Genomic DNA, 26,761 nt, shown 5'->3' with positions numbered 1-26,761 from the left:
ATTTTTCTAACAATAACTATTCATCATTAGCATTGTGCCAGCTCTCCAATATTTGTGCAGTTAAATCTCCATAACTATTTAATACATGAATTGTTCATTATAAATCATTTTTCCACTTTATTTCAGTTTATTTTTTCCTTTTGCTTCAGTAAATATGTTGACGAAATAAACATGCGGCACAAGTTTCGTACTATTTTTTTTATCCACTTCCTTAATGATACATAGCTCAGCCTGCATTTCCGTCCTTGTTTTGGATGATTAAATGAACAGACATCATGGAGGTATGTTGGTCCGTTAGATTATGTAAACTTTTGACAATTACATAAATCTAATTTGTGAAATACAGATAGTTTTGGGTATGTAACTCATCGGTGCATGTGTTGTATTGTCAATTCAGGAAATATACCCTGTAAATATTATCAATACTATTAAATTATATTCCACATCATACAGAAAAATGCAGCTTTTATAGTTTAATTTCATATCTTAATGTCTGCTGGCAAGGATTTTCCAAAGATGGATAACCTTAAAACCATGTTATATCTGTGTTAATATGAGTCATAAAATTAGCCACACAATAAAATGGTTTAAAGAGTTTAACCACGTGTTACCTATATGTTTACTTTATTTCACCCTCAGTACCTTTGTTAAAACTTATCACATTACTTATTTATATTGCCATAAAATCGTAAAAATGACCGCTTTAAATATGAGGGTTTTGTTTCCAAAAGAGGAAACAATCGTCGAATGAACGTTCATGCAGTATGTGAAATGAATGTACATTTACCTCTCCTTACTTCTCGTTGGTGTCCCTTAGATGAATGAACTCATTCGGTTTGTTGCGAAAGGCACACTAGGCCATTGACGTTACAGTTGTAAAATCATTACTTCGGAGTCATAAAATTGTCCCTGGATTTAAACGCTACCGGACATCGCAGTTTGCAGAGACACGAACAAGGCTTAGATGCAATAAAGTGCTTTGAAAAGTCAAATTAAATGCAGTCTTTGACTTACTTTGAGAAGGAACAATGCTCATAATATGATAAGTGATTACGAAGTATATGTCTGTAAATGTTTTCCAAGTACCATTACATTTGAAGCCGAGCAAAACGAAGGGCCAAACTTAACCACAAAAGAAAAGTGTAAGCCTTATTAGCAACATACTTATTTTTCATACGGAAAGTTATCTTTTTGGGTTTTTTAAAAATTCTTTTGAGGTAAATGTAGTTACCACAATAACAAGATTATCTCTTACATTAAGAAGTTGCAGATTAATTTGGTAATGAAATCATAATATAACTATTCCCTCTCACAAATTCACAAGTAACCATACTAATTTATTGACTCAAGTTAGTAGTATTCAAATCTCAATAAGGGTACAATTTAGAGCATTGACAATCTGAGAAGTTGTTTTTGAGTCATGATCAGCGGATGAGACAATACAACACTCTTTCAGTAACCTGTTTAAGTAGAAATGTGTGATGAAGGGATTGGAACACGTTTGTGACTTTCATATTGATTAGGATATTCATCTCGGGTTTGCTTATTAACTCTTGATTCGACATTTGTGTTTAGTTGGCTTCAAAGGTTAGGATTAAGTATAGTATGCTTTTCTAGTAAACATCATTTTTTGGAGTTAAAACCAGTACTGGCGTATCCTAGACTTTATAACTACATGTAGTATTCATTTGTTTGTGAAAAAAATTATTTGAATGCACTTTTTTTTATTACTGATGCATAATGCATCGTAGAGTTTGATGGCGTTAATTTTAACTTTAAATATTACACACCATGATTCATATAAGATTTTCCACAAGGGGTGACGAACAGTTTATCATCAAGAAGGAGGCATAGTTCCGCAGACATGTCGATGATATTGTTCTCCGTAAATTCAGTTCACCCTTTGTTGCTTAGAAAATGTTATATTTGTACATACCGTTTGATATTATCAAAAGATATATATCTTTTTTATTTTATTTTATTAAAAAGAGTATTTTGTCTTACTCTAGAATTTCTTGGAAAATGACTGCAGATCAAGGTGGTTATCACAGGCTAAATTTGACGCCAAAAAACGTATGTTATACACAACATATATGTCTTTGAATTATATAAAATATATCAAATAAATTTTTTGAAGGTTTTTTTTTAATTTTAAATATTACGTATCATACATTATTAATGATGATTTTAAATGAATGATTGATTGCTTGATTGAATGCAAATATGTTTGCCTGGTTTAAGAGAGAGAGAGAGAGAGAGAGAGAGAGAGAGAGAGAGAGAGACAGACAGACAGACAGACAAACGGGGACAGAGAGACAGACACAGACAGACAGACAGAGGGGCGTATTTTTAGTGAATAACAGTAATAAGATCTGATTAATTGTTCATTTCTTTACTTAAAGAGACAGTACAGCTGAAAACACGAGTGAATTTTGTGGTTTCATTAATATTCAAGGGTATCAATTTTCGTGGATAAAGTGAAACTCACAGTTTCAGGGATACGTAAATTCGAGGCCAATGACCCTATCAATACAAAATGTTTATAGAAATTGCACTTTAATGAACATTTAATTTCGTGGTTCAACTTAAAAACGAAATCCACGAAAATTGGTATTCAACGAATATTGATGAAACCACAGTTACTTCAGATTTACCTATTGTATCGTTAGGAAATAAGAAATAACGTTGATTGTAATAGTTGATATACATAAAAATCCCTTTCACATACCTAATTAACGTAATTATGAGCTTCTGGAAACTTAAGAGTCGTACAAACCGGAATAATCTTATATATCGTTTTTTTGTATCACGTGGACTTTGATTGACAGTAACTGACACGTGATGAAAACTACAAGATCTTCGTCCGACTACGGTCATCATGGTATACGAGGTTAAAGGGGCTCTCTAAACGGAACACATCATCGCTTTCTCAATAATTATTAATGGTTTACCAATTTCGGTTCATATTAAATTGAACAGACATAAATATGTCAAATAACCCCTCAAGGGGCCTCATTTACACAAAATGAATAGAGGTTGTAGCAACTCATATGATAAACACGCAAAATAAATGCTTACAAAATAATGACTGTGGTTATTTTAAAATCATTGAACAATTATTATCTGGGAGAAGTAGAAAAGATGTATAGGATAATCTTCGCGAGCCCTGCATGTGTTTTGTTTACAGTAAATACGCATGCGTAATAGTATATCAGGCTGAACCCCGTAACACGTTGCTATGTAAATATGTATGGGTTATACGTAATTAATAATTTTAATGAAATAATTATCTTTATTTCATGGAGAACTTATAATTTTCTCAAATTTTATACATTCATGAGTTGTACAAAAATACCGAACCCGATCGGAATTTTTTTTTCAAGTCGGTTTTTTGATCAGATGCGCCGTACTGTCTTTTTAAAGATAGGACTTTCACAAAAATTACGCTTTATAAGTCAATTGCATAATGAAGATACAAGAAATAAAAAAAAATATTTGTTTACCGGCACAGTAAAAAAAAATACAAAAGATTTGAATAACCGCGCCTTAAATGGGTCAAGTGACATCCATCTCGGTCTATCAACAACAATGGCGACGACGTGAAAGATAGGTATACCGCCAAGTTTGATAGATTTGGGAATGAAAGAAAAAAGAAACAGACTGACAAGGATAGCAACAAAGGGAAGACTAGCTGTCATCGGAGACCATGTAGGTTGATGGACTTTTACAGCCAAATTAATCTTAAGTTTCCATCATGAAGCTGTACGGGTTTTGCTAGTCAGGTTCGTGCTCCATGTGTTCCGTGTATTTACTAAGTTATAAACTACAAGTGGATTTTTGTTTAAAGGAGTTTTTGAATAAAGAATGAATAAACACTCTCAGTACATGCATCTCTCAGGGAGAGGGGATATTTACTCCATTTACCGTGTCGATGATGCTAAAATCGTGTTACACATAATTTACAATTTTTATCGTACTACATTAATGAATATCGGAATAATAATGCTTCGAGTACCATCTGATATAGGAATTATCTAATTTAAGGTATGAAAAACGTTATTTTAATTTGTAAACAAACTGTTAATTTCAATGTTAGGTTTCCCGCACTCATGCGCAGTGGCGTAATAAATGGCGAATCACATTAATATTCATAAGATGTGTAGCAAAGTTTAAGACAAATAACTAAAGACAGAACATGTTTTATGCGTCTAGAGTTTGTGAAACGTCTAATTATAAGAAGCATTATTATTATTAGAAGTATATTTTTACTCAAACTCGTGTCAAAGATTTTACTCCAAATACGCCACATATACCTTTAAAGTGGCACGATGACTCAAAATAGATGTTTTACTTTTTGATTATGACAATGGAAATAAAAAGTGCTGCTCAAAATGTCATCATACGGAGGTTTCATGCATCATAAGTCATCACCTCTCAATTTACAGTTCATCAAAACTCATCCGGAAACTGCACACAATTGTAAACAAACCGAGTTGTTTTGGACATTGGTTTAGTTTCACGTGATTGCGATTTCTGTCTAAAAATAGTTACACTGGGATTGACACACTGAAAGAAGAATTTGAATTTGAAGCTTTTCGATGTCTGTGGTAAGAAACATGCATTTAAAGAGAATGCATCTTAATGAAAATATTGATCTTAAAGACATCATGTTTCAATGAGAGGTTTCAGGCTCATGATGTATGCACTGCTGCTGTATTTAAATTCCCCTGCGCTTGCGTGGCTACTAGTATGAAGCGGAAGGAAAACTCAATAGTTTGGTGTTGGCCCAACGCGTAATTTTGTTTTTTCTCTTTTTAATTTGATTTATTTGTTTTGGAAACCGTGATTTTTCAAAAGTTCATTTTTTCATATGATTTATAGCGAGCGCAGCTCGCCGGCGCGCAGCGCCGGCGCGAAGCGAGCTCTACCGGCAAGGCGTGTGTGAATAGAAAATTCGGACTAGTTGCACATTCATTCAACGGATTTTTTTGGCGTCAGTAAATCGGACCAGTAATGCATCGTTTTAATCGTCCCAGTAGTTCCCTGTAATCATGGCAATGTTTATCACTTCACACTCACACGAGAATCAGCAAGACAAATTTAGACAGTAAAAACAATAACGATGTAAGCGACATACAGTCAATGTTACCTCTAAAGTTCAACTCAGTACACTTTCAATCAAAAATAATCGTGTGACGTCACAAACGTTTACACATTGATCCGATATATTTTTTCGGAGTCAGTAAATTTTGACCCACAATTCATAGTACCAATGGTTTCCAACCTCACGTTCCAACATCACGTTCTCCCGAGAATCAAAGTAAATCCTTTGAAAAGCTTATAAGATGTGTAATTTTAAGAACATCATGCTTTTTAAGTAAATAAAACAGTATACTTCGCATACTTTTATTTCTCAGGGGAGTTTTAAAGAGTAAGACGACACTTAACCAACGTCAGCTTTGACGTCACAATAAGCACTGATAAGGGGAAATTACTCTAATTGAAGTTATTGTAAATCTGCTGAAATTACCAAAATCCTTTCAAAATCTTGCAAAGGCTAAGATAAAGAACAGCTGACGAATAAGGACATTACTTCAGATACAGGAAACAGTTGTAAATTGCACTAATTTGGATGAATGCTCACAAATATTTTATTCACTATAATTACGGTAATTTCCTGAAACGTAACGTTATACGTAGCAGCGCCTTTTTTTAAAGGGGGTGGGTGGGTGGATGGCAGCCTCATCCAAAAAATCTTTGCAAGCAAAAAGAAAAATAAATCATGAAAATTCTAATCCTTCAGCTCTTTAGCATTTCAATGGTTTCTTTATTTTCACTTCCATTTATTACATGCGGGGGGGGGGGGGGGGGGGCAACACCATGTTCTTTTAACATGATAAGCAAATATTTTTAAGCGTAAATTAAAAATAAAATTAAACATTAATTATTTTTTTAAAGTGGAGGGGCAAATCCATGGTAAGTCGATTTTCTATGTATAAATTGACAAAAATGAAAAAAAATTTAGCATGGGGGGAGCTCTATGATGAGTCAAGTTTTATATGTAAGTTTAAGAAAAAATGTCTACTGCAAAAATAAAGGGGGAAATCAATCAATCAATCATAATCACAATCACTTTAAAAGAGGAGATGCAGTGCAATGAATATTTATATATTAAAATCTTTATTATTTAACAACATTGTATCTGAGATTAAACTACTGTTCTACATATAAATAAATAAATTATAACAAATCTTATAAACTATGAATAATGAAAATTTACTGAAAAATAGGTATGTTTTATTTTTTGGCATTCAAATTTCACGTTGTTAATTTTATTTTATTAATTTATTATAATTGATTGTTTGATCACATGCTGTGCTCGCCCCAACGGTCGCACCGTAAAACATATTAAAATACGTGTAAAAATTCGATAATCGCTTAACAATGGGTTTGTGTGTCACCATGTCCCTTAACAAAACAAACGACATCAAAGGATATCGCGTTATATTTGCATATGCATTGTTCTTTCCCACTGTAAGTCCATACGGAGGAACTGCAATCATTTTTCTGTAATAGCAATTGCTCCGTGTGTATACTATGACGTCATAAAGGTGTGACGTCATATACATGATGTGTTTTTCTCCAACTCCATAAAATTGATGTATTTAACGTAGCTCGCGGGTTTGCTGACGTCACAATAGGAATCGACGTAAAGAGTTGACCGTCATAGTAAACTCATAATTTTATTTTAAAATGACAAATGAGATATTTAGAAGTATAAAAGAAAATATTTTAAAAAGCTTATATGCGGTTTATGACTGTTTATACAAAGATTTATAATATCAAGTGCTGAAAATTTAAAAATGTCACATACATTGTCACATTTTGTTATATAAAGATAAAGAATGAGTGTGCGTTAGAACTCTTCCATTTAAAGTCATGTTTTAAAATAGAATGTATGCATTAACTTCGCTTTTTTTTTTTACAATTATAACTTCCGTAATCTGTACTACCGATTAAATTCTTAAATTTCTTTTGGCTTGAGATAACTGTTTTATTCGATTACTTACTTATAATGTCAGTAGTTGCCTGGCATTTTATTTTTGCATTGATTGACTCAGAGTTTCATAAAAACAAAAATAGCAATTTTCTGTATCTTTACAGCCTTACATTAATTGCATTTTTAAATTACATTCACAATAATGTCTAATAAGCATTAATTACATGTTCTAAAATGTGTAAAACAGCTAGTCTTGTCAATAAATGCATTTCAATTTTGGTGTTCTAAGAAGTAAGGAAATGATGACGTCAGGCTAACGTTGTAATGAAAATATAAGGGTTTGAAAAATCTTTTAAATCTTTAAAGTTTTTTTGCCAAAAATTGGCCGAGAACACATACTGATATTTTTTTATGAATTGATTCATAATTATCTCCTCTGTTTTTGTGTTGAGTATGATTAATTTCGTCTGAATCGTTTAAAAGTGTGGAGCATATATTTGTAATGCGTTTCTCGCTTAACATGTGCATTTTACTATATATTTCATTGAAATGGCGTTGCTTGATTTTATTAATGACACTGTATTTGAAACACGATAACATTTTTACCGCGCAGACGAATCTTAAATAAATTTCAGAATTTAAACTATAAAACCTATAGATCACATGGACAAATTTTCAAGGTAGGTTTTCTCACAAGCAGGTAAACCCGCGAGCTACCTAAAAAACCTGTCTTATAATAACATTTTAAAAGAATTACTGTTATAGCATATCATTGATTCTGTTAACAAATCTATGTGAATTAAAAAGATACATTACAGTCTGAATGATTAATTTTGATGCAATAGCTAGAAGTCAAGGTCTAGACTAATACAGGGTATTTGCGAGTGGTAAAATGCAAATATAAGTAATAAACAGCGTTATTTAGTGAACATGGCGTTATGAATAGCAACTGCTCTGTTGGCATATTTTCCATGATGCGCGCTATATCGCCTCGTGTTAAATTCGCCCATGACGTCGAGACCGGTATTGTTGTATTATAACTTTGACATCGCTATAAATAAATGTCATAATGTTCGGATAAATTAAAAATAAACCTGTATTCATCTATACTCTACTATTTCTGAAGTTTGCTTTCTTTACAATCGATGCATAACATGCGGGTTGAATAAACCCAATCATTCGGATTACGAAACCAAACGGTTCCTTTTTCTAAACATACCCATGATTTATATTTGTTTGTTTTTTTCGTTTGCCCATAAAGAAATTATTTTTACTTTTAATATTTCTAACTTTAAAAGGGGACCGATTCCGCTGGTGAAATAGGAGAAAGTCCATAACTTTCTCAGACAATTGGTTTGTATGGAAAATTATTTGATACTGTAAAAACCAAAATATCGGACCAAGCAGCCCCAATGAACATTTCAGTTCAGGACAAATACATATATCGTATTTTTCGAATATGAAATTGAGGTCAAACTTTTCATTCTATCTAAACAACATATACGTTAAATAACATTCTGTTTTCCTGATAGTGAATAGGCACTAAAAATTCTCATTACAGACATATCTCTGCGATATCAACAAGGAAGGGGAACATGTGTTCTGTTAATCTTAGACTTTTCTGAAAGTATGCGAGGAGAAGGAATTAGAAGTTTGAAAAGAGGAGTCTCAGATATTTTAAATGGTTTGTCACTGGTATATTAAAAGTAAAAAGTATTTTTATTTTCTAATGCTACATTCACAGTATTAAAATACTACGAATCAACTTTTAGAATGTTTAAACCATCCAGAGTTAGATGAAAACGTAGCTGTCATTGTTTTTGGAGAAGAAACCAAATTTCTTCATCATTACTCCAACCAATATGCTGCAATAAAACAAAGTGTTGGTGTGTATAGCTTCGCTTCCTTGAATGAGACAAATATTTCTATTTCTCATCTTATAGACTGTAAACCAGTTTTTATTCGCGGCGACTCTATTTCGCGTTTTGCTATAGATAATTGGCTCGCGACAATTTATTATCGCGAGCAAGTCTTATCAACATCCATTTTGTTTTAACAACAATACGACAAAAACATGTTCGCAGCGAAAAAAATTCCCATATCGAGGCTCTCGCAAACATCGCACGCGAATAACAGTTGGTTTATAGTAAATAGAAAACATCAGATTTACTGTATGGAAAGGATGAATGATTTAGCTCATGACAATTAATGATTTAGAGGACCTTGAGCCCAGAGGACCCTCTCCACTCACAGCGGCCTTTTTACTGTCTCTTGGCGGTCTGTACGAAGGATCAGGTATTGCGCATTTGCGAAATACTGTTAATTTATTGAATATGCTTATATTTGATATACTTAATTATGTTAAAAACTCGGGTAATGAATACTATATGTAAAGTTGTGGATTTTAGGATGAACATTTGTTTAAAATTGTTAGAGCATAGCGTAAAAAGTAGGGTGTTTTTTTTAGCTCACACGCAGAAAATAGGAGAATATCTTGTACCGCCAAGGGTGGTCGTGTTTACAGACGGTAGATTCACAAATTTTGCAGAGGAAGGTGCCAGGGAAGACAAAGCAAATCGACACCCTAGTGACTCAGTATGCAATAACACCATCTGCATAACAATTTAACCTTTTGATAATGTTTGCTTTATCTGTTTACTGAAAACAGATATTTACCTTCCATAGATTTGGTTCTACCTGCGTGGTTTAATGTATATCAGACATTTGATCTAAAAACAGCTGTTTATCCATGAATTTTACATATATACATGTACATGTATATTCATAAGTGTAGAATTTATTTTTTTTTTCTTTCAGATGCTAGCGCATTTGTTCGGTGCAACACATCAGATCGGAAGAGTGCATCCAATATTTTGTTTTCCAGTCGGTGATAATCCTAATTACGTATGTAGTATAAAGCTTTCATTGCAAACATAAATGGACAAAAGGGGAACAGGGGGTTGCAGTGCAAAATTATTTGTCAATGAATTTTTTTAACACATTTACATAAAGCTGTCCACAACAAAATATATCATTTTCATGACTTCTTTCTTACCTTTCAAGGGAGATATTGTGATAGGAATTATCCCCTTATTCTGGCATTATGAGGGTTTCTTTAACTATTTCAATTTTCCGCAATAATTATCTTATTTAATGGAATTTATTTGCAAATCATATTCATTAATTTTGAGAACGAAAACAGATTTCAAAATTGTTTACAACATGGGCTTTTTCACATAGCATTATCATAATTTTATCAATATATTGCTGAAAGCAGCACTTCAAATGATATTTTTGATTCTAGATTTGAAAAAAAAAATGTGATTGCACATTAAAAATTGTCAATGAATTTTGTTTAAAAAATTACATACATGAACCTTAGCATGTGTTTCATAACTTATAAATTTTTCATGGCAACTTTCGTGACATTTAAGAGCGATAAAACAATAGGAATCACCCCTACCCCTTTTTTGTATTATAACCTTTCGTGACAAATTCTGTTTGGAACCATCAAAAAAGTAATGCATTATTTAGATTCGTCAATTAACTTGAACAGATAATTATCAGAATATATATCTGATTACATTTAGCGCTAATGATTTTGCACATTTACATTTCTAAAATTAAAAATGGTAAATTGCCACCAGCTCATATGTTTTGACAATGACTTCTTTGTAGCCGTTTAGTACGGGGAAAAGATCCTGTATGACGTCATAATGAATAATTGACATCATAACAATATGTGAGTCGCCACGTGCACGACAAAACCAGGCTTGTTGAGTTTACGTCATAATCGAGAAAACGGCGCTGAAACACAACGTCAATAATGTCGCGTTTTTTATAACGAAAAAAGAATGACACATTTCCCATAATCGTTTTGTACATTTTTGAAATGATTTCCATACATAACTACGTCGATTTTAATCAATAAACTAATTATGAATAAAATAAAGTCAATTTTAAATCTGTGAAAATTGAATTTTACGACAATATAGTAATGTAACTTTTGATATATTTATTTACTGTGTATCGATTGATAGCCAAATTGTAACGTTACAAGTATTCCGGGTTTTTCCATGGTCCTTGACAAAATTAATGCTCATTAGTCAAATTCAATCATAATTAAAGTTTTTGGGGAAAAACGTCGTGTAAAACATTTAGGTCTATACAATATAAGAAAAACAATTTTATACACGAATGACATCCCGTATTTTCTTGTCGGAGTTATCGGACGTAGTAAAAACGAAAGTATAACCAATATAAACAATCGGCGGGAAGTCCCGCAGACGAACATTGACAGCTACGCTGAAGTAGAGGAGAATGATAAAATATTCATTATGAGCCAGTCAAGCAGAGCAAGTGAAGTGCCCGACGAAATAATTTGTCACCAAGATGAACCTTTCATCGATGAAATCACATCTTTGAATGATTTATACTTCGGAAATCATACCGAGTTTGTGCCATTGTCATCGTCCGAAGACGAGGAAGAGGACAGTGAGACTACAGACATCAGTGTCGGTAATTATTCAGATTCTACATGTAATTCAGATTATCAACACGAATTCGAATACAGAACTGTCGACCAAGACGAAGTTAATTTTGTCGGTGTATTCAAAACAAAAACATGCGGTTGCAGTAAATTGTATGGTTCCCCATGTAGTACAAAAATCGAATTCGACCACTTGCTAGAATACAGACAACAGTGTCAGGAAATGTCAGGTGAGGAATTAGATTTAACAGTGAAAGTTCAACTTGCCGCACACAGGAAATCTAGTACATACTGGCCCCAGTCTACAAGTAAAAAGCAAAAAACAAAAGAGAGAGAAAGAGTAGCACAAAAGTACTATTTTGCTGGTCAGCAAGTATGTCGAGATACTTTTCTTTTTTGCCATGGCATAGGGAAATTCAAGCTTAACAGCATAGCTGCATCTCTGGATAAAGATGGCCTAAAACCTAGGATTCATGGAAACACTGGGAAAACCCCTAAACATGCACTCAGCCTCACAGATGTTCAGCGTATATCTCAGTTCTTGAAAGAATATACATTGAAGAACGGACTCCCACTGCCAGGCAGACAGCCAAACTACTCAACCCTTGGTGACAAAGTCCTGTTGTTGCTTCCCTCTGACAAGACAAAGTCTGATATTTGGGAACTTTATAACCAAGCAGCGACAATGCTTAATTATAGGTATGTGTGATTCTGTTTTAATAAAATAGTCAAAGTTATTGATGTACTCATGCTGAATAACAACCAAATAATGTAGTGCATATTTTGTGGGTCTGTTGAGCATTTTAGAGTGTGTTATAATACATGGTGCACATGATGTACTTTAAAAGAATTAACATTCCTAATAATTACCGGTACTAATGATATACATATTTGATTAATAGTGTACATGTCCAGAAAGTTTTGTATTTTTTGAAAACATGAAATTGAAAATTTCATGGTAGTCTTCAAAACTATGCATAATTAGGTTTCTTTTAAATGACAGACAAGTGAGCTTATCTGAGTTCAAGAAAGTTTGGTTGGAACAAACACCACACATCCTGATTATGAAGCCAGCTACTGATCTGTGTCCCAAATGCCAGAGATATGTTCATAACATCAGTAATGCAGGGAACCTGTCAGAAGAGGAAAAGAAAACCATGCTGGATGAGTACATGTGTCACCTGGACAAAGCCAAGCAACAGAGAGAATACTACAGAGAAAGGTGTCTACTGTCCAAAGAACTGTTTCAAACACATGACTTAAATCAAACTGAAAGAGGTAAGTTTCTTCTTGATTTCTTTCATCACATACACAATTTAATTGTGTTTGGTAAAGGTAAATAAATGTTTTCATAAATTGGTTCCATGCATACAGTCAAATTAATATTATTATTTATTACTCACTCCTGATTGAAGATGATAGTCTACACCAAGTAATTAATGTACAAAATTCAAGATATCGTAAATGGTCATGGATAGTTGCACGAGAACTACTCAGCAACAACAATCTTTGTGAGCAATATGTTGCATAAATTCAGGCTTGAAATTTGTAAATGCATTTCATAAGTATTGGTGAGTGATTTATATAGTTTGAAATAGTACATGTACATTGTAATAAGTATTTTAGAGGTTACATAGTCATTCAAAATTTTATTTATTTTAGGACAAGTATGTACAATGGACATGACTCAGATGTACAGCTTTGACTTTGCTCAGCAGATTCACTATCCTCATCATGCACAAGAGGTGGGGCCTCTGTTCTTCAAAACCCCCAGAAAGTGCCAAGCCTTTGGTGTGTGTGCAGAGGGAGCAGGTACATGTTTTATCATTAACAATCAAGCTTAATCAAGTCTAATTTGTAAATTTCTTTTATTTGGGTTGTAAAAATATATTGAAAAGAATATGCGAGTAAATCAATGATTTCACTTTTACTATAGGTGAGCAAGTATTCTATCTGGTGGATGAGGCTGAGGAGGTAGGCAAGGGAGCCAATACTGTGGTGAGCCTATTACATCACTTCTTTGAGCATTGGGGATATGGAGAGAAGGATGCTGTGCTGCAGATGGACAATTGTGCCGGACAAAACAAAAACAACACAATGATTAGGTAAAAAGTTCAAATGTTCCTTACATAAAGAGTGTCATATGTTTTAAAGTAGATCTGTGAACAAACTTATAGATTGTACATGTTTATAGTATTTGTATATATCACATGTTAATGTTTATGTCTTGATATTCTCAGATATGGCATGTGGAGGATAATGACAGGTCGTCATCGCAGCATAGAGTTTTCCTTGATGGAAGCTGGACATACAAAATTTAGTCCAGACTGGCATTTTGGCCTCTGGAAGATGAAGTGGAGACATTCTACAGCAGAAACTCTTGATGAGGTAGCAGAATCAGTGAGGCGCTCCTCAAGAAATGGCCACAACATACCCCAGCTCATCAACGATGCTGAGAAGCCGGTCTCCTTCTACGACTGGACGAGTTTCTTTGAAGCTTTCTTCAAGAAACTACCATCCATCTCTAAATTTCACCATTTCAGAATGTCTGAAGAAAGTCCAGGAGTTGTGTTTGTCAAGGCTTATCGTAGCTCTGCAGAGAAACCCATCAACATTTTGAAGAAAGGACAGCAACTACCTAATGTTGACACCCTGCCATCCGTGATTACACCCAAGGGTCTTGATGCTGCCAGACAGTGGTATCTTTATGATGAAATCAGACCATTCTGCAGGGATACTTCAGATAGTCTACAGTCTTGCCCTAAGCCTGTGTGTCCAAAACCTCGTGTCAAAATAGACCCAGAGAAAAGAAAATGTCCAAAGCAGTTTGCCTCTCCTGAGATGTGAAATTTTAAGGTGTATTGTGTACTGTAATGTGCAGTGTCATAATATACATATTTATGTATAATATAATACATATATTATATAAATTGCAGTATTTGAAATTATTTGTACATGTATGTAGTGTTTAGGTAAAATTATTTGTTAATTACTAGTATTACCTTAATTAGATAGGAATAATTGTGTGATGTTTCAAAATGATAAGCCGTAAAGTTCTATTTTTAGACAAATATATTACATGTAAAAAGCTAATGTACAACTTCTCAAATCATGACCTTTTTGCACTAAACTTCGATAGAAAATGATGCCATTATATTCAATTTTGATCACAAAACATTTTAAATGAATAAATCTTTTTTTTTTTACTATTTAATAACTTTGTATTTATCTTCTAGATTACTTTTTCATATTTGACTTTTCTTCCAATTTTCAATGCATTGTGAGAAATTGCTTAAAACATGTCTCATTTTTGCAGCGTCATAGCTCCTGAAATAAAAGGAGATGAATTCTAATATTTGGTATTTTTATTTATTTATACCAAAGCAACATAAAAATGCAAAAATCTCAATTTGTTGGAAAAACTCAATAAACCTGGTTTTCTGGTGGCTTATCACATATACATTCAAATCAATTATGACGTCATAATTCAGTTAGCACATCAAAGCATCATTGCAATGATAGTCACGTGATATGTTAAAGTAAGAACAAAGGCAAAAGATATGACATTATAGCTTCTTAAATTTGGATAACTTTTAATTGTAGAGTTTGCTACACACAATATCAATGAGATCGAAAGGTGGGAGAGTTTTGGATATTCACAGAGCGAGATGGTTTGGAAAATGTGCAATGCATTATGTAATTTATTATTAGTACTATCTTGTTGTTTCTTCTTTAACTTACAGCAATGTGCTGCTTTATATTTCCATGTTTATATTTATACAGATAGGAGCAGACATCGCTTACAAAATGACGAACAAAACCGTGGTTGATAGAGAAGTCTTACAAGTTGTAGTTGTTTCAGCAATGTCATGGAATTCATGTGAAGAGGAGGATTTAGTACGTGTTTTTGATATTCAATCAGCCGAGAACACGTGGTTAATTAGTTGTACATGTGATACTAGTACTTAGCTTGTCAGTGCAGCATCATTCGTATTCCTAAAATTTTCATATAAACAGGCTTTTCTACAATATTTCAAATATACATGTTTATTATATGTTCCTTTCCAACTTATTTCTGAATGTTAAAGTTTACAAATATAGGAAATAGAATTTGTCCACTAAATACACTTTCCTTGGATAGATACTTGTAGTTAATCTATGTTATTTGTTATTTGCAAATAAAAACATTGCTCTAAGAAGAGGGTGTATCATTTAGACTATATACGGGATTCAAAAAATAAAAGTTATATATATATCATACTTGTTTGTGAGATAGTTTTCTTGGGATATTTTATACAAGGATACAATACGTGAGTTATTGAACAACAGAGCCAAGATCATAGTGGATCAGGAGAAGGCAGAAGAAGACCCAGAAGATGAGGTTTACAAAGAGAAATATGACATGATACCTAAGCTTGGTACAAGGGTACGACGTGGTCCCCACTGGACGTTTGAGAACCAGGATAGCGAGGGTGTCGGGACAATTATAGGACACGGGGAGCCAGGTAGTTTTTAAGATAAATGACCTTCACATTTGTACTGAAAAACAGCGGATACATAAAAATGTATTTGATAGTACACCGGTATTTAATTGAATAGCTGGAAAGGTTTATGTGGAATGGGATACTGGAATTCGTAGTCAATATAGTCATGGACACGGTGGTATATACAATATTGTTGCTTGTGATGAACCCAGAATACCTGAAGACGGATTTCCAGCAGTTGGTTGTTATGTTAAGCGAGGTAAGTGTTCATAATCATTCACTGCAAAATCATTAACTGTATGTGCAAACAGTCTCATAAAATATATACAGCATAGTGCCATAAATGAGTCAACTTTTTTAATGGCGCGCAATTATTAGCGTCGCCTCAGAACTTCGAAGTTACATTTTAGACAATAAAACGATGTCACACTTATCTATTTTATGATCTAAGGGGAGTAACACTTACGAACTTTTATTTCCGGAATTTTCCGTATCGATTTCAATTTTATTATTACACTTCCCGCTTGTTTACAAAATGGCAAAACACGGTAATGAAATGTCAGACGACACTAAAAAGTGATCATACAACTTATAGAAAGGGACACAGGGCGTCAGAAATATCTGAAAGTTTAAACATAAACAAATCTACAATTTCAAAGTTTTTAAAGCGTTGGAGGGAACGTGGAAATGTAGAAAACAGGCCGCGAAAGGGAAGACCCAGATTCGTAACTGTCAGAGGAGAACGGACACTTTCCAGGCTAGTAAAAAATGCTCGTAGGACAACTTTGAAAGATATTACTGCTGATTTTAATAACAGTACACCTATTAAAGTTTCTCGTCGCACAGAACACTCCACTCGCTGGGATATACAAGGAGGTCTTCGAGTAAGTCCATTGGAATTCGGAACGTAAACAAAAAGAAACGCATAGCTTGGTGCCGAGGAAAGTTGCAGTGGACTGTTAATAACCAGTGGAAGAAGGTGATGTTTACAGATGAAATGATGGTTGTTATTAAACCTGACGGAAAATTTAAAGTCTGGAGAAAGTCGTCGGAAAAATGGAGACCCGAGTGTTTGGGCCATTTTGCACCAATGTCGTCTGCTACTATAAAAATAATGGTATGGGGATGTATAACATACTATGGGGTAGGAAGTTTAGCATTTGTAAATGAAAATATGAACTCTCAGAAATATATTCAAACACTTGATGACAATATTTGACAGGTTGTTGTCAAACATTTTGGCAACAATACATGGTCCTTTCAAGATGACAATGCCCCATGTCATCGGTCCAATGAATCTGAAAATTGGAAACATCAGAACAGAATACCACAGATAAGCTGGCCTCCCCAATCTCCTGACCTGAGTCCAATCGAAAATGTTTGGCTATTAATGAAAAACAAAATAAAAAATAGACTTTATCTGATCCGAAATGTAAATGACCTAAAAACACAGTTAACTAAGGCTTGGAAAGAAATTCCATTATTTTACATTAAAAAATTGTACACAAGTCTACCAAGAAGATGTAGAGAAGTACTGATTCAGAAAGGCGACATTACAAAATATTAGAGTGATTAGAGTTCATTTGGAGGACTGGCAGCGAATTCAGGTAAGCTGACTTTATTTAAAAACAATGGCAGCCATTAAAAAAGTTGACTCATTTATGGCACTATGCTGTATTGAAAAAGAACTACTATTGTTTTAGACATTGTAACGAAATGCAGGGTTTGTACTTTTGTGTCATTATTTAAGGTCCAGACTGGAAATGGGAAGATCAAGATGGCGGAATAGGATCAATTGGGTCTGTTTACAGAATAAAGGATGATGCAACTGTTTACGTAAGATATGTCTGCAATCAAAATATGTTTTTTGTCATGTAAAGGAAATATAAGTTTTCCTGAACCGAAGTTTGGTATGTGCGTTTCTGATCACGTTTTCTATCACTTTTTTCTATCGACATTAACTTTAAAACCAAAGAGTTAACCAAACTTCCGTAAGAAAAGCGTTTCCTCATAATTAGTAGTATCAAACAAATGATTATAAGAGTGAATACAGAAGAGTTTCTTTGTGAAAAAAAAAAACAGATCGAGACAATATTAGACCTTCAGAGTTTAAGTTCAGCGAATTGCACTGTTTTGCTATTATACACAAATATGAATTGTAGAGAATGTTCATTGAATATCATACTCACTATTATAGTTTTTGCCCTGTCAACAACAGGATTATAGATCTAGCAGAATAAAATTCCATCAAGTGCTTACTGTTAACTGTCTTTCCAAAAAACACAATTCAGTAAAACTCGTTTAGTACGAACACGGATATAGCGAATTCTTTGATATGGCGAAGTTTTTTGGAGTCCCCGGTAAAATAAATTCATAACAAATCTTTACAAAATTTTACGGTTATAACGAATTCGGATATATCGAATTTACGGATATAGCGAACTGATTTTGAGTCCCGTAGAGGTAAAAAGTAACGAAAATCAACACTTTTATAACGAATTTCTTTGCAGTTTAAAAAGTTTGTACTTACATTTTACGTAACAGTTTGAATGAATTTATTTTCATATAAATTTTCAAATTACAATCTGGTTATTAAAGGTATCAACGTAATGTATTTTTGTTTTAAGCCCCATTTAGCAAAAATTATAGTCGTGTAAAAGAAAACATGCAGACAGTGAATTCGCTATAGTTTTTTTAATTACGAATTCGTTATATGGATATAACGAACTACGTATACTTGTATAACAAAGTATATCCACAGGTCCCTAGGACTTCGCTATAACCGAGTATTACTGTAAATTTAACGAGTAAATTGTTTTTAATCATTATAATAGTTCTTCTCATCAATATTTTTAATATAAATTCTTACTATATATGCTACTTGATTAATCTTCAAAAAAAGTTACCAAAAAATGCAATATGATTAAACCTATGCTATTTTAATGTAAATTGAAAACTAAGAGGAAGATAATCATAATAATTTTCAAAAATCATTTTACATATTGATGCATTGAACAGGTTCGGTGGCCTTGTGGGAGGAGAAGCAATTATAGATTTGGATACGACGGGAAATTTGACATTGAAGTGTGGTTAGTTGGCACTCTGAATACCTTCTTTCCGTGTAGTAATACTCCAAGTTCTTTGCAAACTTATTTAATCAAATGATAAATTGTTTGTCTCTTTTATAGTGATCCTTTTTCTGCAGAGGTTATGAAAGCTGTAAGAGAACAACAGAGAGGGGCGCAGTGTTTCGATTCTGATGAAAAGAGATGTAATGATTTAAAGGGTTGGTATCTTTGGGTTTTAAATGATCGAGCGGGTTGAAATCATACTTTTTTTTTAGTCAGAACTTGGAACCTTTTTCAAATTGCTTTTACGTACATGTAATTTTACTTCGTAAGCATTGGAGATCAGTTTTTGGCACTGGTTATGTTTGTTTTGTTTATATATAAACATTTCCCATTTATAGGGAAAAACAGCGTTGAAGAAACTGGAACAAAAGATTCGAAGTTAAGAGGATCTACTAAAGACTCTAATTTACCGTCAGATTCCAGAAAATTGAAGGGAACTAAAGCCAATTCAACTTCATACGTGGATAAGTCAAGTTTACTTAAACAAAACTCGCGTGGTAAAAGAAAAAGCGTGTCAAATGTGAGAGCCGAGGACCATTTTTCCGAAACTGATGATAATGACATTCAGACAGACTCTGTTTCTGAACATCCACGTGATGTCTCATTAAAAGGTATTTCCGGTAATGGGACGGATACCTCGAAGTCCGATCTTAAAGCTGCACCTGAGCATTCTGGTTTTTGTTGGGATGTTGACGAAGCTTTAGATAATCCAGACGAATTTCTTAATGTACTATCGCCGAAAGGAAAATGTATTCCCTTGAAAAGAAAGTCCACAGTTTTTGACAACAATGTGACTTCTTGTCCTCAACATGACGCCGTGCACTTGTTACAAGGTGATTTTCCAAAGACCGCACAAGAAAGGTCGACAGATGATACAGTATCTCGTTCTGTACATTCACGACATTGTTCAGATGATCTCAATCACAGCTGGCAGTGGTTAGATGGCAATGGTACATGGATCGATTATCCAGAGAGCGTTAACAGCCAAATTAACCGGAGGCTTCTGCAACGCCCTACAGCTTCAGTTGTGGTTGAATACAACGAACAAATGTAAGAACAAATCTGTTCGGTAAAACTGATCTGTCAAAGCTTTAATACGTTTCATGTGAACAAATTCCAATAATTTGATTTTCAAAATATGTATTATAGTAAAATAACGGTCTATTGATTCATTAGTTTCAGGATAGTAGCATCAAAGATGATACAGATCAACACAGAATCCAAGGAGAGACACGAAATCAGAAGGAAAATTCAGATGATTTAAAAGAGTGTTGAGAGAAGGACACAGGAGAGGTGGACATTATTCAAAGCCACGAAATATATAATGGAGTGTGAAAGGAAGCCATCGATCAAAATCATTTTCATTTTATGAACAATGTTGATATGATGAGAGAGAAAAAATATATACATACAACAAAATAAAACAATTGAACTGTTGTGAGTGAAATACAAAAGTTTGTGATATTGCGACTTTTATGAGAAGTAAAAACTACATTATGACATTTTACAAAGTGCCTGTTTCTGCAGTTTTGAAGAAATCATTGAAAAATTACGTTTACTTCTAAAAATATTTTTGAATATAATTTTTAACTTTTTTAATTTTACAATATGTAAGCTTCTTTTACATTTTCTGAAAACAAACAAGTTTTACCATGATGTGCTTGACATTCTGAAAAGTATGATCCAATAATCAAAATGGATTCCGAAAATATAATTATGTTACATTTTGGGATAAAAAACAAGATGTAATTATAATCGGGGCGATTATAAAGTCTCCCAAACGAACAAGGTCGTCATTGGGAGTTGGGTCAAACTTTACAAACAAAAAGATTTAGAAGTTGATTATTTTTATTTCTGAAGTTTCAAGATGTCCCCAGGACCCAAGGAACAAGAAAATATATATATATATATATATATATATATATATATATATATATATATATATATATATATATATATATATATATATAGATATGAATATTATTATCTTTATTAAAACCTAGGATTATCGATTTCCATGTTATTGTCGGACGCAAAAAGTCTCTACTCGTTTCCATGTTTTCTTCACCATTTCACAACTAAATAACAAGTGTTTTGCATCTCTTTTTAAAATACGATAGTTCTTTTCTTTTTTACATAAATAAAAAGCACACAAGACTTCACATTAAAAAACAGGCAAACGTAGTTTTTTACTGGTATCTGTCATTGTGTTAATTTCAAATACGGATATTTCCATTACGTGTAACATGTCATTCAAGCTATCATATGTTTTACTACATTTAATTGTTATTCTTTTCATCCATGATGCTTTAGCCGCTAAAAATTTACTTTGATATCTTGATCCCTCCTTTTTTAAATTTTCCCAATCAGTGTATTTCTCTTATTTTCTATCTCTTTTTTTCCAAATAAAGTTAATTATCATTTTTGAAACATTTTTAAAATATTCTGGCTGTGGGTTTTGAAGAATAAATGCATTATATACCAATTTTGAAATTGCTAATGTATTTATAATTGTATATTTTCCGAAGATTGTAAATTTCGTTTTTTCCACACGCTTAAGATTCCAGATAATTTTTCTAGTTTATTCGTCCAGTTTTTGTTTTAACATTAATCCTTATCATGACCAGGATAGATTCCAAGGGATTTAATACTCTTACAATTTTTTTTGACGTCTTCAATAACAATATCGTTTTCATATGTTTTAATAAAGACGGTTAATTTATACAAAGTTTTTTTCAATATTTAAATTCGGACCAGCTGTTTTACTGGGGTTTTTTTTATAGTCTCTAGTGCATTTTTAAAAAATTTGGTTCTTTTACCATTATTGTGCAGTCGTCCGCATGTTGTACTATTTTGTATTCTCGATCAATATTTTCATTGAATTTAAGTCCGTGTATCTCATGATTTTTCCTTATTTAAATTGCTAGAATTTCCACTACGAAAATTAACAATAAAGCAGACACAGGACAACCCTGTCTTATTCCTCTTTTCATTTCACAAGATTTTGAAATCCATCCATTATTATATATTTTAAAGATAGATTTATTATATAGTAGTTTAATCATATCAATGAAATATCACCAAACTTGAATTTTTCTAATGTTCTAAAGAGTCAAACGCTTTCTCAAAATAAAGGAAGAGCAAAATACCATCTAAATTATTATCCATGTAATATTTAAATATGTCTATTATAAAGAGGGCATTTTCGCCAATATATCTTCCCTTTGTTTATGCACTTTGTTCACGGTTCACTTTTGTAAACGATTAGCCAGTACTTGTGTAAATATTTTGTATATTCAACATTTGTAAGACTTATAGGTCTATAATTTTTCAAACGATCTTTATCATCCTTTTTATGTATTAACGAGATAATAGCATTCCTCTGTGAAAATGGCAGTGTGCCTTTCTCAATACTTTTTATTAGAGAGGCATAGTATGTATGTTTTATTTATTCCCAAAAATATTTATAAAATTCTACTGGTAGACCATCTTGTCCAGGAGATTTATTTTCCTTCATATTATTTAGAGCTTTTTGACATTCTTCCATAGACGGAGTTTTATCACAATTTTCCTGTTCTTCGATTGTTAACGTTTGACATTGAAAATCGGACAGATAGGTATCAATATCATTATCAGGAATATGTTTACTAGCATATAACCAATAGTAAAAAGTATATAGGCATTTCATTATATTATCATTATCTGTATGAACTGTTTTATTCTAATCATGAATCTGATTAATATTATTATTAGACTGATGCTTCTTTTCTAGATTATAAAAGTACGGTGTGCTTTTTTTCGCCTTTTTCTATCCATGTAGCCCTTGACCTAATATATGCCCCTTTACATTTTTCTGTATAGTACATATCAATTCCTCTCTCTAGAAGACGTTTATAATTCATATTTATTTCATTTGAAGGTTTTAACTCAATTAACTTAATCTGTGCTTCAATAAAATTTACACGTTTTTTCTAATCCTAGCAATCCATTTTGAAAGATTTAAAATGAAATTTTTTATCAACATTTTAAGATACCCCCATTTTGTAAATGGGTCATGCATATCATTCATATTTTGGAGTTTGTCTTTTATGTAAGACTTTAATACTGTGCAAACATTATCATCGGTAAGTTAGGAAGTATTAATTTTCCAGTATCCACTTCCTCTACTATTTTCAATTGTATTTAGTTCACAGATAATTCCTAAATGATCACTTAAACGTATATTATCTAATTTGGGTGCCTCACGAAGAAAAATACTATTTGACTGATAACATCGATTATCTGCTGTAAAAACAAAGTCAATTTTAGTTTTTGGTATATTTTCTCTATTACACCAGGTTAGACCATCATTACTAGCTTTTCCACTTTTTAGCCATGCGTCATTCAAACAAAATGTTTCAAGAGTTTTCTTAAAAGAGTAACACTCTTATCATTAAAATTTTTTACCTGACAGTTAAAGTCACCACATATTATTAATCCATCTGTATTCAAAGTATATTTGTCAATCCAGGCTTGTAAGCGTTCAAAAAGTTCTATCCTTTCTTTTTTAGAATTAGGTGCATACACATTTACAAGACTAAACACTTTGTCGTTAATTTTAGCATTAATCAAAAGCTTTATAACATTTAAGGATTGATGATAGTTAATGATATCTACATTCAAATTCTTTCTAAATAAAATTGACACCTCTACTGAAGACAGAATCAGAGAGAGCGTGATATTTTTCACTAAACCACCGTGAATTATAAATATGTTCATTTTCCTTGACAAAGTGAGTTTCTTGTAAATATACAATGTGGAACTGTGCTTCTTTTAACCAATCAAATAAGGTTATTCTCTTTTGATAAGTGTTTAAACCTCTAGCATTTAAAGAAAATAAAGTTAAAGGTTTAGTGTTCATTAGGGTCTATAATGGTTGTTGTTGATTGGATCACTTACTAAGCTATGTTTTAGCGCCTTTCTTGCCCGTATATTTCCTTGATTCTCTGATGAATTTATTCAGGTTAGTTTGGTTGTCTTCGTTTGGGTTTCCTTTCCTTGGCACTGACACACTCCGAAGCCTTCTACCACACTTAGCAGCCGCCGCCTTTTTCACAATGAGTCATAGCTTGTTATCCCCAGGCCACTTTGACGGGTCGGTGCCTTTAGTGCCAGTAAATCCTAGCCCCGTTCCTTTAACGGTGTCAAAGGTTGCTTCCGCGAAACTAACTTGGGATTGGCTACCTCCAACTTCGCGCGAAAGTCTTTCAACTGGTCGGCTTTGTGCATATTTACCTCTTCGACGACAGTTTCTCTCTTCTCATTTCACCCCACTGGATCCTTTACTGTGTGACTAATCCGCTTGGCCTCTAGAGCTGTGAAGGACTCCCTAATCTTTTGCACAGCATCCATATCTCCTGATCTTATCGCTTTTGTAAACTGATATGCGTGTTCAGCAGATTGGTGAACTTCGCCAAAGGCTTTGATTTTGCAAGGGTAAAAGTTAGATAAAGTATTGTCTTTCCCCTGAAAAGCAACGGCCATTTCTGATGGCTGTACAAAATACTTGTAATCAGGTGACCCTGGTTCGTGGCCTTCTCTCTGACAAACTCTACACGCTTTCGCTTTTTTGCAGCTGGTTTTTCTATGACCCATTCCCCAACAGTTTAAGCACTGGACCTGGGATGAAGTGGTTTCCTGTCCATTATGGTGTAGGCGGCACTTTAGACCGGTGCGATATACAATTCTCGGAAGCGAGTATTTATTCGGAAGCGATTGGACATATAAAAATATGTTCCAGTTAACGACGCTTGTCATACGATGGGTGACGAAGTTCCCTAATTTTCTCATATTTTATTTCACTTTTCAAAGAAACATTTTTTCCAAAGACTCAATGACAGCACTACCATCAACCGACAAGGCTAGACCACAAATGGTAATCTTTAAGACGTCGTCATTCGGATCTTTAGCATCGGTGGAATACGGGTTCGAATTGTACACCTGGATTGAAATGTTCCGTTATTCGAATCCGTGCAAGAGAAGCTCCGAACGGCTCTCCATACTTTTGAGGTATACCCATACTCCACAAATGTTATCCCCTATTTTCCCTTTGATAACTTCATATAATTCAGAATCAGTAATTTTATTGTTAAAGTCGTTTTGCATTTCTTGGTTTTTTAATATAAACTGGCCTATTCAGGGAAAATTCACCTTGGCCTTGCATTATTTACATTCGAGTAATACTCACGATTCAGGTGTTTAGAAATGTAAATTCAATGGATATTCGTCGATAAATCTAACGTATATACACAAAAATACATCTAAATATTCACACCGGTAATGTCTCGCCTTTTCACAATATATACAGAAAATTTTTTCAATGAAAATGATAAAACTCACCATTTTAAAGTCAGATCGACGGAGCAGACAAAAAGCGCCCATTTCCCTGTCCGTCACGTTACACTCTCCAAAATTTTCATTTATTCATTTGTTCATGGATATGTAATGTTATAAACTCGGTATTTACATTTACCCTGTAAATTCAAAATTTTACAGCTATTTACATACAAGTTTTACTTGTCATTGTAAAATCAAGTAATGATTGCATTTCAACTTTTTCTATTGTTTTAAATATATTTTTACATGTATGAAATTTCTTGCATAAAAATCGTGATTTAATCACCTATGTGAAAGTAATGTTAGAGAAAACAACAACAATTGTTTGGTATGGTTTATAAAAATATTTAAAAAGAAGAATATCACTTGTCACAAGTGGTTTCCATGTTGGGAAATCTGACAGAAATCAAAAGTTGGCAAATTTCTTATCCGGGAATCGAGACGGAAAAATCAATACATATGTTTCCCATGTTTCCCAAATTCAGGAAACCTAGGGAATCTGCTAGTAGACAATTCCCTTGCCTTGGAAACGATATGGAAACCTCAACCCAAGTTTCCAAACTTTCTTTCATGTGGAAACCAGGGAAAACCATCAAGTTGATAGATTATGTGTGTGGAAACGACTGAGAAGAAACCACTATAGTAGTTTCAAACATGGGAAACCACTCGAAAACCACTGATTCCCATATTTTAATAGGGTGTTTCCATTTTTTGGGAAACATGACTCGTCCAGTGCGAGCATTTTTTAGACATTCCAATCACTTAGAATTATCTATATATTTTTAAATCTTTACAAAATATATTATTCACCAAGATTAATCAGATAAACTTATATTAACCAAGATTAACCAAGTTTAGTTGTTCAAGTCGTCTCCGTATTTGAGATCTCGTGGAGTCATTTCGTCTCTTGACAGGTAACGGACAAACGGAAATGCTCGGTGAAAATAAAAAGTTAGTATTTATTGAACATTAGACACTTGTACTTTATTGTTTCTCAATTTTACTAAAATTGTCAAAGTTGATATCTAAATTATGTTTTTTTGGATCACCCGAATGTGCATCCTGGATTCACGACTTATTTTTTACTCTTCTTTCTCTATCAACACAATGTTGGGGTGCAGTATTCTTTTCCAATTTTTTATATCATGGTGGAACAAATAAACAAACACCAAGAAAACCTCCTTAAAATTCTAACAGTTAACTGCCAGGGCCTTGGTGATGGAATCAAGAGGAAAGACGTATTTCAAACCCTTAGAAACAAAAATTATCATATATACTTTTT

At 33.2% G+C, this 26,761-nt stretch overlaps 2 protein-coding genes across 4 annotated transcripts; both read left to right on the top strand.

Annotated features, from left to right (window-relative positions):
- Nucleotides 1–206: 206 nt before the first annotated feature.
- Nucleotides 207–21,027, top strand: LOC128176779 (uncharacterized). 3 transcript variants are annotated; one of them, XM_052843312.1, is made up of 16 exons: nt 207–281; nt 2,010–2,073; nt 8,562–8,684; nt 8,773–8,886; nt 9,218–9,295; nt 9,468–9,595; nt 9,818–9,904; nt 15,093–15,185; nt 15,273–15,386; nt 15,790–15,994; nt 16,089–16,232; nt 17,724–17,809; nt 18,992–19,062; nt 19,162–19,259; nt 19,443–20,154; nt 20,281–21,026. In XM_052843312.1, exons 1-16 carry the CDS (start codon nt 276–278, stop codon nt 20,366–20,368), a joined length of 2,211 nt encoding a protein of 736 aa, XP_052699272.1. In that variant the 5' UTR covers nt 207–275; the 3' UTR covers nt 20,369–21,026. The 3 variants fall into 3 exon arrangements, with proteins under 3 accessions (XP_052699272.1, XP_052699273.1, XP_052699275.1); XM_052843315.1 differs by lacking the exon at nt 207–281 and adding an exon at nt 739–1,142; XM_052843313.1 differs by lacking the exon at nt 15,093–15,185 and having other exon boundaries at nt 20,281–21,027.
- On the top strand, nt 10,991–14,942 carry LOC128176781 (uncharacterized). Its single transcript, XM_052843316.1, has 5 exons — nt 10,991–12,188; nt 12,493–12,767; nt 13,152–13,301; nt 13,426–13,594; nt 13,730–14,942. The coding sequence occupies exons 1-5, from the start codon at nt 11,338–11,340 to the stop codon at nt 14,334–14,336; spliced, it is 2,052 nt and encodes a 683-aa protein (XP_052699276.1). The 5' UTR covers nt 10,991–11,337; the 3' UTR covers nt 14,337–14,942.
- Nucleotides 21,028–26,761: the final 5,734 nt, after the last annotated feature.

The sequence above is a fragment of the Crassostrea angulata genome, chromosome 3 (assembly GCF_025612915.1).
Source record: "Crassostrea angulata isolate pt1a10 chromosome 3, ASM2561291v2, whole genome shotgun sequence".
Taxonomy (NCBI): domain Eukaryota; kingdom Metazoa; phylum Mollusca; class Bivalvia; order Ostreida; family Ostreidae; genus Magallana; species Magallana angulata.
The sequence above is the reverse complement of the archived record's forward strand: the minus strand, read 5'-3'. Positions and strand labels throughout refer to the sequence as shown.